This window comes from Erinaceus europaeus, chromosome 5 (assembly GCF_950295315.1).
Source record: "Erinaceus europaeus chromosome 5, mEriEur2.1, whole genome shotgun sequence".
NCBI lineage: Eukaryota > Metazoa > Chordata > Mammalia > Eulipotyphla > Erinaceidae > Erinaceus > Erinaceus europaeus.
Genome location: NC_080166.1, coordinates 54,746,300 through 54,764,008, shown reverse-complemented (window position 1 = coordinate 54,764,008; position 17,709 = coordinate 54,746,300). Strand labels below are relative to the sequence as shown.

At 39.8% G+C, this 17,709-nt stretch overlaps 1 protein-coding gene across 2 annotated transcripts in view; it reads left to right on the top strand.

Moving 5' to 3' along the window:
* Positions 1 to 17,709, top strand: part of MAP3K1 (mitogen-activated protein kinase kinase kinase 1) — an 88,585-nt gene that overhangs the window by 36,302 nt on the left and 34,574 nt on the right. For both annotated transcript variants that reach the window (XM_060191331.1, XM_060191330.1), the window contains exons 2-3: positions 9,647 to 9,797; positions 15,581 to 15,781. In XM_060191331.1, coding sequence (XP_060047314.1) covers positions 9,647 to 9,797; positions 15,581 to 15,781 — 352 coding nt within the window. The remainder of the gene's footprint in view (positions 1 to 9,646; positions 9,798 to 15,580; positions 15,782 to 17,709) is intronic.

The window sequence follows — 17,709 nt, the reverse complement described above, 5'->3', positions numbered from 1 at the left end:
TTTTCCTTGCTTACTGATCTGTGCTCAACAACTAAGGAAAAGGATACTCTGACATGATCCTCTCTATTTTTTCCTCAAAAGGTCTCTTGGACAAGTAACACAGACACAACAAAGGAAGGAATAAACAGTGGAATTTTTAACACTGGATATCAAAAGAACATAAACTTACAGGATAAAAAGTATTTGAAACTGGGGGCCGGCCGGTAGTGCAGTGGGTTAAGCACACATGGCGCAAAGCTCAAGGACCGCCCTAAGGATCCTGGTTCAAGTCCCCGGCTCCCCACCTGCAGGGGGGTTGCCTCACAGGCAGTGAAGCAGGTCTGCAAGTGTCTTTCTTTCTCTCCCCCTCTCTGTCTTCCCGTTTCTCTTGATTTCTCTCTGTCTTACCAACAACAATAATAACAACAATAATGATATATAGAAAGGGCAGCAAAAGGGGAAAAATGGCCTCCAGCAGCAGTGGATTCGTAGTGCAGGCACCGAGCCCCAGCGATAACCCTGAAGGCAACAACATAAAAAAAGTACTTCCATGGGTTTTTGATAGAAAGGAAGAAATGGAACTTTCTTCAGGGTTTTCAGAAGACAATTTAATTTTACATTAAATCTAGTAGGTGATCCAAGTTCACAGACAAGAAGAAAAGTGTGAATCTTCCTCCCTGGGAAGATGGAAAGAAAAACAGTATTTAGAACTGTAGCTACAAATGTTATTGCTTTGATGACTGAGAAATGTCGATTTGAGAAAGATTTAGTTGAAGCATAAATATTCCAGTGACAGCTAGTAAATTTTCAGTTTATCTAGTCCATTTGTTTTGTCTGCCATTGGTAGCATTGCTTTTTTTTTTTTTTGATATGTCAGGATTTCATATATGTTGTAAGGTGATGACTGTTGCAGAGTCACAAAACATTTCCTTTTATGTGTGTTTTATTACTTTTATTAGTGATTTAGTATTGATTTACAAAATTACGGAAGAGAAGTATAATTAATTCCACACCATTCCCACCACCAGAGTTCTGCGCCCCCGTCCCCTCCATGACAACCTGCAGTAGCTCTCCCAAGGTCACAGTCGTGGGTTGGCTATATCTGTCTATATTTTTATATATTTGCCCATTTCTCCCACAGTCCTGTCCTCGCCTCCCGTTTAAGTCAAACCTTTACTGTTCGCCACTTTCAGGTGTCCTTTTTTCTTTTTCTCTCTCCAGATCCTTGTGGAATTAGAGTTCAGAGCCCTGTGGTCATCTTCCCCTAACCCTTCTCCCCCACAGGGAGTATGGATCAGGATTCATAAAGACTATAGGGAGCAAAAAGTGGAAGGTCTGGCTTCTGTAATTGCTTCTTCTCTGGACATGGGCATTGGCAGGTGGATCCATACCCCCCAGCCTGTTTCTGTCTTTCCCTAGTGGAGCAGGGCTCTGGAGAGGTGAGGTTCCAGGACACAGTAGTGAGATCATCTGCCCAGGAAGCTCAGGATGGAATCATAGTAGCATCTGCAACTTTGTGACTGAAAGGTGGTAAGATATAAAGCAGGACAAAATGTTTAATAAACAGGAACCAGAAAGTAGTACTTAGAGCAGATCAGAATAGGGAATTTAGTGTGGAAGGAAACTAGGAAGTCTGTTTTAGGTATGTTCCTAGGGGCCTGTGTCTTCAGTACTTTTTGCTCAAGTTCTGGTAGTCTCTGTTTTCCTACATTGATCATTACTTTTTCTTACATACCTGTCAGTTCACCAGTGATTGTCAATTTATATATCGTATGAGTTGATAAAGTATCCAGAATTAGTTTGATTCTTACCTAAGCTGTCTGGTTCTTATATTCATCTATTAACATCTAGAAAGAATGATTTTCATAACACGGACTTTGCCACTGCTCCCAGCAGACATTTTTTCTCATTTTAGTCACTGATGGAAATGTATGTATGTATGTATGTATGTATGTATGTATGTATGTAGATTATGGAGAGAGAGAATCCACTACAGCACTGCTCCATCACTTAAGAAGCTTTGTCCTTGTGCCTGGTGCACCTCTGAAACACTGGGACTTGAACCTGGGTTTGGCTCCTAGTCAAGTGTGCACACTCTACCAGCCAGGTGAGCTGTTTCCTGGCTCCTGCACTGAATCTTTGTCTTTTTCTTTTTCCTAGGGCCTCCTTCCCCTAGGGAGGAGTACCCCCTGCAGCTTTCTCTAAGTTTATCTGGATCTCACTTACAGGAAGCTCTATAGCTTTATGATTTTTGCTCACATGTAAACATATACATCTGAAAATCTAGCCTTAGTATTTTACCTAACGCTAGAGACTTGAAATGGTGATGTTATTTAAAGGTGCCACCTGATACTGGCTGGTGAGTTATTCATCTGTACCGTGGCTGATGTGTACAAGGGATATACATGTAATATTAAATCTTCTTTTTCTCTTATTAAAAAATAAAATAAAACTACCTTTTAGTTATAAATCAGTCTTGAGTAGAATTAAATGAAGAATGAATTTGTAAATGAAAGCCTAGGGTCTTTAAGTTAAAAAAATGTTCAGGGGCCACGAGGTGGCATACCTGGTTAAGTTTTCACACCATAGTGCACAAGATTCAAGAGCTTGGTTCACACCTGTAGGGGGAAAGCTTCTTGAATGGTGAAAGCAGGCCTGAAGGTGTCTCTCTGTCTCTTTCCTGCTCTCCTCTCCCTCCACTCTCAGTTTCTTTATATCCAATAATAAATATTTTTTCACAATGCATTTGTTTATTTTTTATTGTATAGAAATCAAAATCAAGGGGGAAGAGGGAGAGAGACACGTGTAGTACTGCTTCACCACTTGTGAAGCTTTCACTGTGTAAGTGTGGACCAGGGGCTTGAACTCAGGTCCTTCCTTGTGCCTTGTGACGTGTGCACTCAACAGGTTCGCCATCACCCAGCCCTGCTCCTTATTCCTTTTGCCACTTAGCAGTGTATCTGCTGCTCATCATAGTTGATAGCTATAAATATTTTATGTAAATTTTAAAAATACATTTTTTAATGGTGTCTGTAATTTGTAGCATACTGAGTGGTAGTAAACTGCTTATAATCATTGTTGATAATAAGTTATATTCTTGCTTCTGGTATTTGACCTCCACACTATTTAACTTTTGATGTACTTCAACTGGAATGTGAGCCTTTGTAGACTAAACGTTCATACATGTACCCCTCAAAGGCCTAAATAAGAAGGTTTGTACATCCTACTAGAACTCATTTTCTAAAAACAACAGTAAGATACCACTTCATGCCTGTGAGCATGTCATCAGAAAGAACAGATACAGCCAGTGTTGGTGAGCATGGTGGGTCTATTGGATGGGCCCACCCCCTGCAGAAAGCAGTACACCTCAGAACACCAAAAATGGTTCCACACAAAACACCTATCCAAAAGGATCTGTGTGCACTGGTGTTCATAGCAGCAGAGTTTGTGATGGCCCAAATTTGGAAACAACTGATTCCCAACAACAGATGAGCATCTAGGAAAATTAATGATATATAAAGAAAGAAAAGGGAAAGACACAGGCTGAAACTTGGTTTGGATGTGCTGTATTAGCAGCAAAAGAAAAGGCGGGGAGAGGGTGAGGAGAAGTGGGAGGGAGTTGAGAGGGTGTTAGGACTCAGTGCACAATGGTGAAGGATGTAAGTTGGTAGAGGGAGGAGTGTGCAGAAAACCTCAGGAGGTGCTGAGAAATTGTACCCATTTATCAACACCTGTCCTAGAAGCCATCATCTCCCCAAATTAAATGCTAGGAGGAGGAGGGAGGGAGAAAAGACAAAAGTCAAGGAAGAGGAAGAAAGACATAGTTTTCTTTTTTTTTAAATATTTATTCCCTTTTGTTGCCCTTGTAGTTATTATTGTTATTGATGTCGTCGTTGTAGGATAGGACAGAGAGAAATAGAAAGAGGAAGGGAAGACAGTGGGGAGAGAAAGACACTTGCAGATCTGCTTCACCGCCTGTAAAGCGACTGCCCTGCAGGTGGGGAACTGGGGGCTGGAACCGGGATCCTTTGCACCACATGCACTTAGCCTGCTGTGCTACCGCCCGACTCCGCAACATAGTTCTCTTTAAAAAAATACTACTACAGTTGTGCCCATGTTAAGAGAACAGGAACCCTTTGCTCTTGAAGAGACAAGTTGTGTTGTCTATATAAAAACACTGGATACTACCTGTTTCTTGTAACTGACAGAGCTGTGCCAAGGTCAAATGTTACGGAGCGTAAAGTGCAGTCTTCAGTGGGAGGCTAATCAGAGAGAGACGGGAGGGAAGGATACCACAGCACCGAATCTTCCTCCAGGGCACTGAGGACTGGACTCGAACCTGGGCCGTACAATGATTAAGCAGATGCACTATCTAGGTGAGCTACATCGTGGGCCCATGAGTCAGTGTTACCTACTATTCTTTTAGTATAAAATTAGATGTTCTGAATGTCATACTACACAAAAGATAAGTTACCACTGCCAGTGGTTTTGTAGCATCTTTCTTGCTGGCCAGAGGGAGAGGGCCAGCAGTTGCCAATGAGAATATGTCTGTGGAGAAGTCAGTTTATAGGGAAGTATTGTTTAGTATTAGTTTTGTTTGCTTATTTGTTTTTGACCTCAGATCCAGGTCAGTGGCTTTTAAGCACTTATAAGTGACTCATTCTCCTTTTGTCCTGTAAGAAACAGGGGCTATGGAATCATTTTTACTATTATATTCTATATTTTCCATTTATAGACACTATAACCTTAGACATGTCACACACTTTATCTGCAAAATGGAATGTTAAGAGTTCCAGTTTCCTCAGAATTGCCTGAATGGCCCATGTGAATTGGTTGGCACAATCCTCTGTCCACGGCAAGGGTTTGCTGGCCTTCCTTCTTGAAGTTCTGCACAGCCTCATCTAAGGCATTCTTTCACCTTTTGTGTGGATCCTTACAGTTTAAGGGTCCTACAGTGGACTTTTGTTTTGAAAAATAATTTCTCTAAGTAGACCTCAGTTGAGAGGCTCTGAACTCCTCCTGTCCCAGGTAATTCAGTGTATTTTCCATGGTTGCTTGATTTTCCCTGGGTACCAAGAGAACTGAGGTTGTCTCTATATAAAGTTAACCACATGGCCATTATAGCCTTTACTGTTCTTCCATTAACGAGCGGAAAATACTTCTTTTGGAATTATACCGTTATCTGATAATTTTGTAAATCAATTTTAAATCACTAATAAATTTTTAAATGCTTCTTTAAATCTTACAATAGTCACCATTGTAAAAGCTTATCAAACTTTTGTGTTTTCACAAAATCAGTATTAGTATACATATATATGAAAGTGACTTGTTAAAAACAAAATCAGATTTGACAGCAACCTGTCATACCAATGAAGATCAACTGATTAAGCCTCAGAGTCACTCAACTAGGGCATGAATCTTGGTTCTGCTGTGTATAGACTTGTGAAGTTGAGCATATTAACCAATCTCTTTAAGCCTTAGATGGTACCAACTTCATAGAATTGTTTGCTGTGGACGGGAAGTGTTCAGTTAGTTAATACATATAAAAGACCTAACCATTCTTGATATGCAATATTAGCTTTTTCTATTATGACACAGATGTAAATTATTTTTCCATATCACTATTTGTTGACTAGTATAATATTTGCATGCTAAAAGGTGGACCTATAAAAATTCATAATACATTTGTTAGAATCCCATTCCCCCCCCCACATCCTCTCTGCATCAGGGAAGTACATGCAATTAGTGTTCTGAACAGGTGGCTCTTTGGGTTTGCAAGGAAAAAAGACATGTTAGTGCTTATTTCAGTGGAAAAATAAAGGATTCAAAGTTTCCTCCATTGTAATATGTTATATGTGTGTATCTTATACTCCCAGGGAGAGAAAGGTATATTAAGATGCTTTATAGAGGGTCTTTGGATCAGGGAACATTCTTGCACCAGGCCAGCTGTGGACTGCAGATGTGTTCAGATATATAAGACAGGGGGGCAGAGGTAGATAGCATAATGGTTTTGCAAAGAGATTCTCATTCCTAAGACTCCGCAGGCCCAGGTTCAATCCTCCACACCACTAAAAACCAGAGCTGATCATTGCTTTTGGAAAGAAAGAAAGAAAGAAAGAAAGAAAGAAAGAAAGAAAGAAAGAAAGAGAAAGAAAGAAAGAAATATAAGGCAGGGTACCCTGAACACCAGACAGAACCCTTGGAAGGGAAGGGTAGTGTGGTTGAGTAAGCCCTTTAATTTTCTTGAAGGACGTATATATATATATTGCCTTTTCTACTTCATCCATTAATGACATTAATGATAGAAAAATCAGTAAAAGTTGCACTGTCATGGAAGAGTTCCCTCTGGTGGCAGAAGCAAATACTTAAATACTCAGATGCAGGAAACTGTTGTTTCCTACTGTGTCTATAATATTAGTGTTAAGATGACAAACTGCTGCTACTGTACAAACACGCACACACACACACACACACACACACACGTAAAAATAGAAACCATACTTACAGGCTTTTAGGTAATGAGACACAGAGTACCTTTGGTTTTTGAGTGACTTCAGTTCAGGTTAAGACCAGATGGTGCAAGGCCACACAGACCCTGTTAAACATTTTAGATGGTCTAAGTCCAGAGGGAAACCATGAGAAGGTTTTGATGGAGGGAGTGATGCTGACTGCTCTGTGGATCACAGACTGGGTGGCAGTCAGATCAAAGGGAAAAGGTCCCCCTAGGAATCAATTACATGTTCATACCATCTAAGTTAGCAACTTGACGGGGGGGGGGGGGGTTGTGAATAGAAGGTATATGTTCTTGAAAATAAGTTTCTAGTATTGCTAACTGTCTTAATTTGAACACATTTTCACTCAGCAGTTCCATTTCTTTCCCTTTTTTAAAAATATTTATTCCCTTTTGTTGTCCTTGTTTTATTGTTGTAGTTATATTATTGTTGTTGTATAGGACAGAGAGAAATGGAGAGGAGGGGAAGACAAAGAGGGGGAGAGAAAGAGAGATACCTGCACACCTGCTTCACCACCTGTGAAGTGACTCCCCTGCAAGTGGGGAGCTGTGGGCTCCAGCTGGGATCCTTAAGCCAGTCCTTGAGCTTTGTGCCACGTGCACTTAACCTGCTGCGCTACCGCCTGACTCCCAGCAGTTCTATTTCTCAGCATTTCTGCTAGGCAGTTTCAGATGTGTGCAGAAGCTCACCTACTAATATGCATGTCTCCTATCATAACAGAAAGGAGGCTGCATATCCTACAAGGAGAGAGTTCTGTTTTTAGATTGGTGTCAGAGAGACACTGGTAATACTGATCAGATTGGGGATGAGATACTCAGAACATTAAAAGTTTTAGGAAGTTCGGGGAATTTGGAAGCTTCTGGTGTCAAAGCTCACTTTAGATTACAAGGTCACCCTTCTTTTGGAAAATTAGTCTGGAAACCTTTTAACACTGTTACTGAAGGGGAAAGTGTGTTTGCTTTTCAAACAAGAAGGTCAGAAGACAATTTTTGGTCTGAATCAGCCCAGGAATTCTATTCCTGCTAAAACTAAGCTTCCTTGGTCACGCGCACAGACTGAGCAAGATGGGTTTTTGAAAAACATTACTCTCTCCCTCCTCTGCCTCTTCCTCCTTCCCCCTTTCTTTTCTCTCCTTCCTCCCTCTTCTCTCCTGTTCCCCTTTCCTCTGTTACTTTCTCTTATCACCACCAATCTTATATTTTAGTCAGTAAAAAAAAAAAAGACTGTTTCTAGATAAAGAAAATGTTTTCCTTCTTTCTTTTTAAAATTTATTTCATCTCCTGTTGTGTCTTCGTGGTAGCCTTTAGACCTGTGCAGTGGAAGAATTCTACTTTAGGGCATTATGGCCCACTTGAAGATTTCAAATGTTCCATATTCCTTGCATTCCAAAAATTGTCTAAGTTAAGGAGTTAACAGATCAGTTTCTGTCCTCACAGTCTAGATGGTTCAATAAAACCAGTACATGCTCAGTTCTAACTAGATAGCTGGAAAATTCCTAGAGGAGTTTGAATTTGGCCTGCAGTTATCTTTAGTATGTCCTTTCCCTTGCAGTGTAGAAAAATTAACTGATCTGTAGCTTTATAGGATTTCCAAAATCATTACTGAAATTACTTTAGTATTTTTTAAATATTTCCCCAGAGTACAACTACTCTGTTTCCTTATGTTAGGCTTTAAAATTTATGTGTACCCCATGTGGACAGTACATTACATATGGATATGATTATATCTTTCAGCTTTACCTAGTAGGCTTTGTAAAATTCTCAAGTAACAAGCTTACAGATTTTTAAAAAAATTTTAATGCTCTTCCATATTACATTAGAGTAAAATGGGTTTTTTCCCAATGTTGTTATGGATTGATTATTGGATAGAGATAGAGGAATTGAGAGGGGAGGGGAGACAGAGAGGAAGAGAGACAGGGACACCTGCAGCCCTGCTCCACCTCTCGTGAGGCTTTCTCCCCACAGGTGGGGACCAGGGCCTTGAATCTGCAACCTTGCTCACTGCAATGTTTGCGCTTAACCAGGTGCACCACCGCCTGGCTCCTTAAAAGTAAAATGTTTGTACTAGATAAGTTCTACTCTTAATATATAGAATACCCCAAGTGCTTTGGTTATGGAATTACTGTTTTGAGAATACAAATTTACTTATCTAGGCTTTTAGAAAATCTGGCTCATAGTTGTGGTTAGATTTCACCTACCTTATTAAATATTTATTTAGTTTATTTTTTTTAAATGGACATATTCACCACATTGTGTATTGAATTAAATGATTAGAAATCTTTTGATAAAGGCTAGTAAAATGTCCCTTTTTTTTAAAGTAAAACACTCCTATTTGTCTGTTGTGTACATAATTATGTTAGTGTGTTATGATTAAAAAAAACAGTGCAATTTTTGTGAATGTGTATGCTAATGCAATTTTTTTTATTATCTTTATTTTTTTATTGGATAGAAATATCCAGAAATCGAAAGGGAAGGGGGTGACAGAGAGAGAGACACCTGCAGCCCTGCTTCACCATTTGCCAAGCTTTCCCCCCACAGGTGGGGACTAGGGGGCTTAAACCCAGGCACACTGTAACATGTTCACTCAGTCAGGTGTGCTAACCACCCGGCCCCGTTAATGCAGCGTTTAAGAGTTTAACAACCTGAAAACAAATATCTATAGCAGAACTTGCGCTAAGCCTGTACCTTTTTTTAAAATATTTATTTATTTTCCCTTTTTGTTGCCCTTGTTTTATTGTTGTTGATGATGTCATTGTTGTTGGATAGGACAGAGAGAAATGGAGAGAGGAGGGGAAGACAGAGAGGGGGAGAGAAAGATAGACACCTGCAGACCTGCTTCACCGCCTGTGAAGGGACTCCCCTGCAGGTGGGGAGACGGGGGCTCGAACCAGGATCCTTACACCGGTCCTTTTTAAGTAGAACTTTTCTTTCTAAAGGGAAATCGGGGTGTACTCATCACTTTCCGTGTTGAAAATTCAACAGTAGAGTCGTGTGCAATTCACAGTGACGTTTTCACACCTTGCTTCGATTGTCCAGGGCTGTTGGCAATGATCCTTTTATTATAGATCCACTGACACTGTAATGTAAAACCAGTTTTGTTTGTTCTTGGGGATTATTCTTCCTATATAAACCTCCTTGTTTCTTTTTTTATTTCAGTCGTGAGATGGACAGTAAAGACACTCTCAAGGGGTTGCACAAGATGGATGACCGTCCAGAAGAACGAATGATCAGGGAGAAACTGAAGGCAACCTGTATGCCAGCCTGGAAGCATGAGTGGCTGGAAAGGAGAAATAGAAGAGGCCCTGTGGTGAGTCACTCTAGGTTAACTGCTGTGAGGGGAAATGTGTAAGAAGAAGTGAAAAGAGGGAGTCGGGCGGTAGCACAGCGGGTTAAGCGCACATGGCGCAAAGCACAAAGACCAGCGTAAGGATACTGGTTGGAGCCCCCGGATCCCCACTTTCAGGGGACTCGCTTCACAAGTGGTGAAGCAGGTCTGCAGGTGTCTGTCTTTCTCTCCCCCTCTATCTTCCCCTCCTCTCTCCATTTCTCTCTGTCTTATCCAACAACAATGACAACATCAATAACAACAACAATAATAACTACAACAATAAAACAACAAGGGCAACAAAAGGGAATGAATAAATAATTTTTAAAAATAAAGAAATGAAAAGTTCAGCTTAAATAGCCGCTCTGGAAGCTTTTTCTTCTTCATTTGAAGAACAGTCTTTGCCTCTTGGACTCTGTGAGGACTCTGGTAGTTGGATAAAGGGGACACACAACTTTGATGAAGAGTGGTGACTTTCACTGGCCATGTGGTTATGAAATAGTGCCCCTAAAGTCTTATAATTGTGTAAAACCCAGCGAAATCACTAATTATATATATATGGCATGTACAAACTGTTGTATTTACTGTCGAATGTAAAACATTAATCCCCAATAAAGAAATTTAATATATATATATACAGGAAAACAGTTATCTTATTTGTTTGATATTCCAGCTACTTGAAATAAGACCATAACCACACAGCTCAAACTGTTCTAGTAAATAAGAGCAAAGCGCGAAATGCTTAAAGCAACACTGCCCTCTAATGTAGGATTCTAAGGTTCTTTTATTAGAGATTTGTATTGTGCTTTAAAAAATAAATAAATAAATAAACAGCACTGCTCAGCTCTGGGTAGGGGATCAGATGGGATTGACTTGGGACTTTGGCACTTCAGATACAGAAGTCTTTTTTGTACAACCAATATGCTATCTATACACCCCTCAACATTTTTATCTCTGTGGTAGGAGTCAAAGATTTTTTTTTTCCTTTCCTAGTATTTTTATTGAGGGAATATTGTTTTACAAGTCTGTTGTTGTCCCAGGAGTATAGCTTCATGCCCCAGCTATATATGACTTTGTGTTAGTATACATCTCCCACCACCAATGTGCCACCTCCCCCAACCTGGTGAGTGACCTTTGCTATTAATAACCCCAGACCTACAAGTCACTATCTTATATACGTTGCAATCTATCTACATCCTTGCTTGGCCTACTAGATCAGGAAATCACTTGCTCATCTAGTATTTGTCCTCCTTTTGACTTGTTTCACTTAGCGCAACCCCTCCCGGTTCCATCCATGTCTTAGCAAAAGGCAGAAGCTCATCTTGTATTTCATGAGTGAGTGTGAGAGAGAATCGGAGCATCACTGTGGCATATGCACTGCTGAGGACCTAACTGAGAACGTCACACATCCAGGTCTACTGCTCTGCCAAGGAGCAACCTCCTTGGCAAGATTTATCTTTTCTTAATGCTGGAGTTCAAAGATCTTCATTCCAGAAATCCTCCAGGAAAGCAAAACATAAAATAGATTTACAGGACTTGAGATAAACTGAAAAGATGCCTAAAGTTTAAGGAAGAAAACCTAGGAAACCTCTAAACTAGGAAAGGTAGACATGCTCCATATTTTGCTGTGGTGGTTGTTTTTGTTTGATTTCATTTTTTAAGTATGACAGTGCTATAAAAATTGATAAATAGGGGATGGGTGTTGGCGCACCTGGTTGAGTGCACAGTTTACAATGTGCAAGCATCAGGGTTCGAGGCCCCGTCCCCACCTGCTGGGGGAAAGCTTTGCATGTGAGTGGTGAAGCAGTATTGCAGGTGTCTGTCTCTCTCCCTCTGTATCACCCCCATCCTTCTTGATTTTTGGCTGTCTCTATTCAATAAATAAATGAAGATAATGAAAAAAATTGATATATATTTTTGTTCCTATAAAGGAAGAAGTAGATTTCAGTTGTTATTAGTGATCTAGCACCAGACTATAGCAGCAGATTTTTGTTTTACTTTGTTCTTTATTTTAAAAAGAAGAGGTAAAAGAAGAAGAAGAAGAAGAAGAAAAAGAAGAAGAAGAAGAAGAAGGAGGAGGAGAAGAAAGAAAGCAAGCAAGCAACATCCTCTGCCCCACCGTAATCCAGAGCTGAGCAGTGCTCTGGTTAAAAAAAAAAAAAAAAAAAAAAAAAAAAAAAGATTTGCTGCTTAGTTTCAGATTCATTAGGTCATAGTGTGTGTACTGGGGACGGAGGTGGGGGTAGGCATCATTATAAGTCACTGAACTACATTTACTATTTATAATCCACAAACTGTACCATTGGCATGTGATTATCTGGCTCTACATCCACCCCCGTATTCCTAAACTCTAAACAGCAAAGAAAGTCAAGTAAGCAAAATTCAGTGTCAGCCATTTATTTCCAGTGCTCAGTGGCCACAGGCATCTGTGTCTTCACAGGTGTGAAGACTTATTTACAGATGTGTCTTCATCTGTAAATAAGAAGTATAGTTCTAGAGCATTTCTGTCATCTCAGAGTTCTAATAGGTGTCTAGCAGATGAGGTTCTTAAATATCTCAAAGGCACCTGAGGTTCTAGACACCTGTTGTCATTAAGCTGCACTCTTCCCTCCACATTCTACCCACTGATTCTAAAATATAAAACCAATATAGACTACATCTGATCGCTTCTTTCTCCATCAACTTTTTCAGCTACCATATTGCCTCTGGGTCCTTTATTCCTCTTTACCCAAAGAAACTCCTACATTTTCATTTGTATATTCCACATGCAATGACATGACAACCCTTCACCATTTTGGTAATCATTTCAGAGAGTGGAGATAAAGAAATTAGAGATTGAGGGGCCAGGTGGTGGCACATCTGGTTAAGCACACGCATTACAGTGCACAAGGACCCATTCAAGCCCTGATTCCCCACCTGCAGGAGGAAAGCTTCACAGGCGGTGAAGCAGGGCTACAGGTGTCTATCTTTCTCTCCCCCTTCTCTGTCTTCCCCACCTCTCTTGATTTTTCTTTCTCTGTCCTATTCATCATAATGCTGGCACTGTGCTCCAACAATAATTATGGAGGCAAAAAAGAAAGAAAGAAATTAGAAAGTTATCTTAGAATAAAATTTTATGGAATCCTCTCGTAGATAATAGCAAATTTCTACTCAATTAATAGAACCATTGAATAAGTTAAGGTAAATGGAGTTTGATCAGTCTGCTTTTGGAGTTCCTTAAACTAGTGGACTCCCTTGGAGTGGAAATCACAACATTTTTTTTTAAAAGAAACCAACAGTTTATCCTTTATTGCATATGAACTAAGAGCATCTAGTTATCTGAGACCAATTTTTTTTCTTGCTATTCCTTTTCTTCTGAATACCTAAGTACTTACATTTTTAAAGAATAGAGGTAGGGCTAGGAAGATAATATAATGATTATACAAAACAAAGTTTGGGGTTTTTTTTCCTTTAGTTTTTTTTTTATTTCTTTATTGAGGAGTTAATGCTTTATATTCGACAGTAAACAAAGCAAAGTTTTATGCCTGAGGAATCAGAGGTCCCAGGTTCAGTCCCTAGCACCTCCATAGACCAAAGCTGCACGGTGGTCTGGTAGATAAAATAAATAAATAATAGGAGTAACGAGGGAAGAGAATATGGGATGAGACATATAATATGAACTTTTGAAAGCCCACTTAAACATCTTGTTGTTTAAACCATCTTATGTCATCCTTAAGATGTTTATAATCTACTTGAGAGTTCTTGTTCGTCTTGATTAAGTCTCATGTGTTCATCAAATCTGCCTTTAAATATAAGTGAAGTATCTTGGGTTGTGAACATTAGACTTCCACATAACAAATAAAAATAAAGTAGCATGAATGTTTAATATGCCAAATGCCTAGGGCGATCAAAGTAGCAGAAAGGCCTTCAGAAAGTTTCAAACCTGAAGAAGAATGTCAAGATGAATGTTAAGAGATGAAAGACATCTCCCTGGTGGTTTCACTCATAGGTGGAATCTTGATCTACGAATGAAGCCATTAGGTAGTTGCCTCATTATTAATCATTTCACTCAGCATAATCATTTTCAGTTCCACCCATTTTGTTCCAAAGGACACACCATCTTTTTTTTTTTTTTATTGCAGAGTCATATTCCATGGAATCTATATCCCATTACTTCTTTAGCCAGTCATCTGTTGATGGGCATTTAGGCTGCTTTCACTCTTTGACTATTGTGAGTAATGCAGCTATGAACACAGGGGTGCATATGTCCCTTCTAATTAGTGTTTGAGTGTCCGCTGGATAAATACCTCAGAGTGATATTGCTGGATCATGAGGTAATTCCATTTTTATTTGTTTAAGGACCCCTGTACAGTCTTCTAAAGGGACTGCACCAGTTCACATTCCCATCAACAGTATAACAGAGTCCCTTTTTCTCCACAACCTCACCAACGCCTGTCATTTCCTGTTTTGTTGATGTAGACCATTCTTTCAGGTGTGAGGTGGAATTTCAATGCAGTTTTAATTTGCATTTCTCTAATCATAAGTGAAGTGGAGAACTTAAAAGGCAGAGTTTTTAACTGAGCTTTAAAAGATAAGTCTGTAGGATTGGGCAAAGGTGCACTTGGTTAACACACACATTACCATGTGCTAGGACCCGGATTCTAGCCCCTGGTCCCCACCTGCAAGGAGCAAGCTTCAGGAGTGTGACACAGTGCTATAGGTATCTCTCTCTCTTCTCTCCGGTTCCCTCTCAGTTTCTCATGGTCCTATCAAATACAAGAAAATAAAAAAGATAAGCTTGTACTAGGTGAAGGTATACAATGGCAGATGTGAATTAGAAGGGAGAGTGTGCATTACAATCCAAAGAAGAGGACAGGTCAGTCGTGTTTGGAGAGCATAGTGATTAACTAGTAGAACAGAATTTTATAATCAAATGCTTTCAAATCATGCCCACTTTTGTTTCATTATCTCGCATGTTTTCAGTACAAAAGGAAAAGAAAACATTTATTTAGATAGATTTTTTTTTCTTTCTTTTATTAGATAGGACAGAGAGAAATTGAGAGGAGTGGGAGAGATAGGAAGAGAGAGAGAGAGACCTGCAGACCTGCTTTACCACTCATGAAACTTCCTCTCTGTAGGTGGGGAGTGGAGGCTTGAACTCGATCTTCAAGCACTGCAGTGTGTGTACCACCACCTGACCCTCTCTCTAGTCAAATAGATTTTTTTTAAACATTTTTCCATTTTTTAAAAAAATTATTTATTTATTGAGTAGAGACAGAGAAATTGAGAAGGGGGGAGACAGAGGGGGAAGAGAGACACCTGCAGCCCTACTTCACCACTCATGAAGCTTTCCCCCTGCAGGTCAGGACCAGGGGCTTAAACCCGGGTCCTTGTGCACTATAATGTGTGTGCCACCATCTGGCCCCATCAGATAGATTTCTACAGTAAAAATTTGCTTGTCTTCCACGTTTTTACTAACCTTTGCTGAATTTTGAATGTTAAATGATTCGACAAATTCTAAAGTTATCTGCAGAAACATTTTAATGGGTGCCAAGATCAAAATGAAATCTGTGTGAGTGGGATTAGTCTTACATTTATGGCTACATTTATATATGTGTGTGTGTGTATGTATATATATATGTTATATTTATGCTATATTGTCTGTTATAGTTGTACAGTATTTCATAGTACAGACTCACTGAGCTGATTTCTTCTGTTGTGTTAAACATCTGCTTACCTTTTCTGTCTTTTAAGTGATTAAAATATTGGAATCCTTCTTAATGTAGGTAGTCAAGCCAATCCCAATTAAAGGAGATGGATCTGAAATTCACCACCCACCAACTGAAACTCAAGGAGAGAGCCAGGCAAGTGCCACATCCTCGACCCCCAAAGGACGGCGCAGCCCTTCCCCCGGCAGCTCCCCTTCAGGACGCGCAGTGAAGTCAGAATCTCCAGGAGTAAGAAGAAAAAGAGTTTCTCCGGTACCTGTAAGTTGACGTTTCACCAGATACAGCCCTAGCATTTTGTGACACTAAAGAGTTGGACCCAGAGCAGTGGTTCTCAGAGTCTGGTCTGTAGAGCCTTGGCTGCAGGAAGACGACAGATGTTGACATCTTCCTTTGGGCTCATTAGGTCAAAACTAATTTTGTGGTAACAACATCACTTGCCACTTTCACCCACATTAATATTTACGAAGGTGAGTAGAGATTCTGACTCATTTCCCTGAATTAAAGTTAGGACACTAGGAATTACTTTTTTTTTTTTTTTTTTTTTTTTTTTTTTTTTAGTATTTTATTTACCATTCATTGGATAAAGACAGAGAACTGGAGCCGGGTGGTGTCAGGCACCCGTGTTACAATGTGCAAGGACCCAGGGTCGAGCCCCTGGTCCCCACCTGCAGAGGGAAAGCTTCACAAGTGGTGAAGCAGTGCTGCAGGTGTCTATGTCTCTCTCCCTCTCTTTCTGTCCCCTCTCATTTCGTGGCTGTCTCTATCCAATAAATAAAGTTAATTAAAAAATTTAAGAGGGAGACAGAGAAATCAAGAGGGAAGCAGGAGATCTTAAAGAGGTAAAAAAAGAGAGATAAGCTGTAGTGCAGCTTCTTTCCCCTGCAGGTGGGGACTAGATGTTGCTCACTGTAACGTGTACTCAGCTAGGTGTGCCACTGCCTTGCTTTGTGGCTGTTTTGTTTTATTTTTTTTTTTACCAGAGTACTGCTCAACTTTGGCTTACGGTGGTGCCAGACATTAAACTGGGGACCCCAGAGCCTTAGGCATGAAATGAAAATCTTTGTCATAATCATTATGCTGTCACTGTTGGAAACTGTACTCATCAATTGTATAATGTGGCAGACATTTTCTTCAAAGTGGATTGAATGAAATCATTCTAAGAAAGATAACTGAATTTTAGTTTTTGGTTTTATTTTTCCTCCAAAAGCCAAATGGTAGATTTCAAGGAAAAACTAGATTTTTGGAAAACTCGTACCCAGTGCTATAAAAACATGACAGTGGTCCAAGAATTAGACTTTTCTAATGCTATGGGAAATGCTATCAGTGTGGAGTTTTAAAATACATATATGGGAGCTGGACGGTGGTACAGCAGGTTAAAGCGTGTTAAGCATGTGGCGCGAAGGAGGACCCGCCTAAGGATCCCAGTTCAAGCCCCCGGCTCCCCACCTGCAGGGGGTTCGCTTCACAGGCGGTGAAGCAGGTCTGCAGGTGTCTGTCTTTCTCTCCCCCTCTCTGTCTTCCCCTCCTCTCTCCATTTCTCTCTGTCCTATCCAACAATAATAACAATAACAATGATACACAACAAGGGCAGCAAAAGGGAAAAAATAAAAAAATATAGTTTCTTAAAAAATAATAGTAAGATATATATATTTTGCCCAATGAAATGCTTGAATATTTGGAAGATCTGTAGAACTTAGTGAACCAGTATTTTTCAAATGAGCAGTGGGTGACAGACAAGATTATTCACAGGTAAATGATTCATTCATAGCCTGTAAGATAAAATATCTAGATTTTAATGAAATAACAGCAAGTTTGTTCATGCAGGTAAGTTTCTACTATACAGCCTCATTTAAGGAAAGCCAGCTTTTGAGATATAATGTCCTATCAGAGAAGATTAACAACTATTTGAAAAGAGTTTTCTAGGTGCGTGTCTTTGAGAAGCCAGGTTTGCTTCATGTATTTTAACCAAAACATCATATCACAACAGATTGTACAGAAACATTTATGAAGATCCCTGTCTTTTGCATTAAATCGGACATCAAAGGTGCTAACTTTCTGAGAGAGAGAACCCTAGTGACAGAAGTCCAAGAGAGAGTAGAGAAATGATTGAGATAGTGACCACATGAGACAAATTGGATCTTTCCCAAATCTACAGTTGTTAAATTAACTTTGGACATAATAATAAT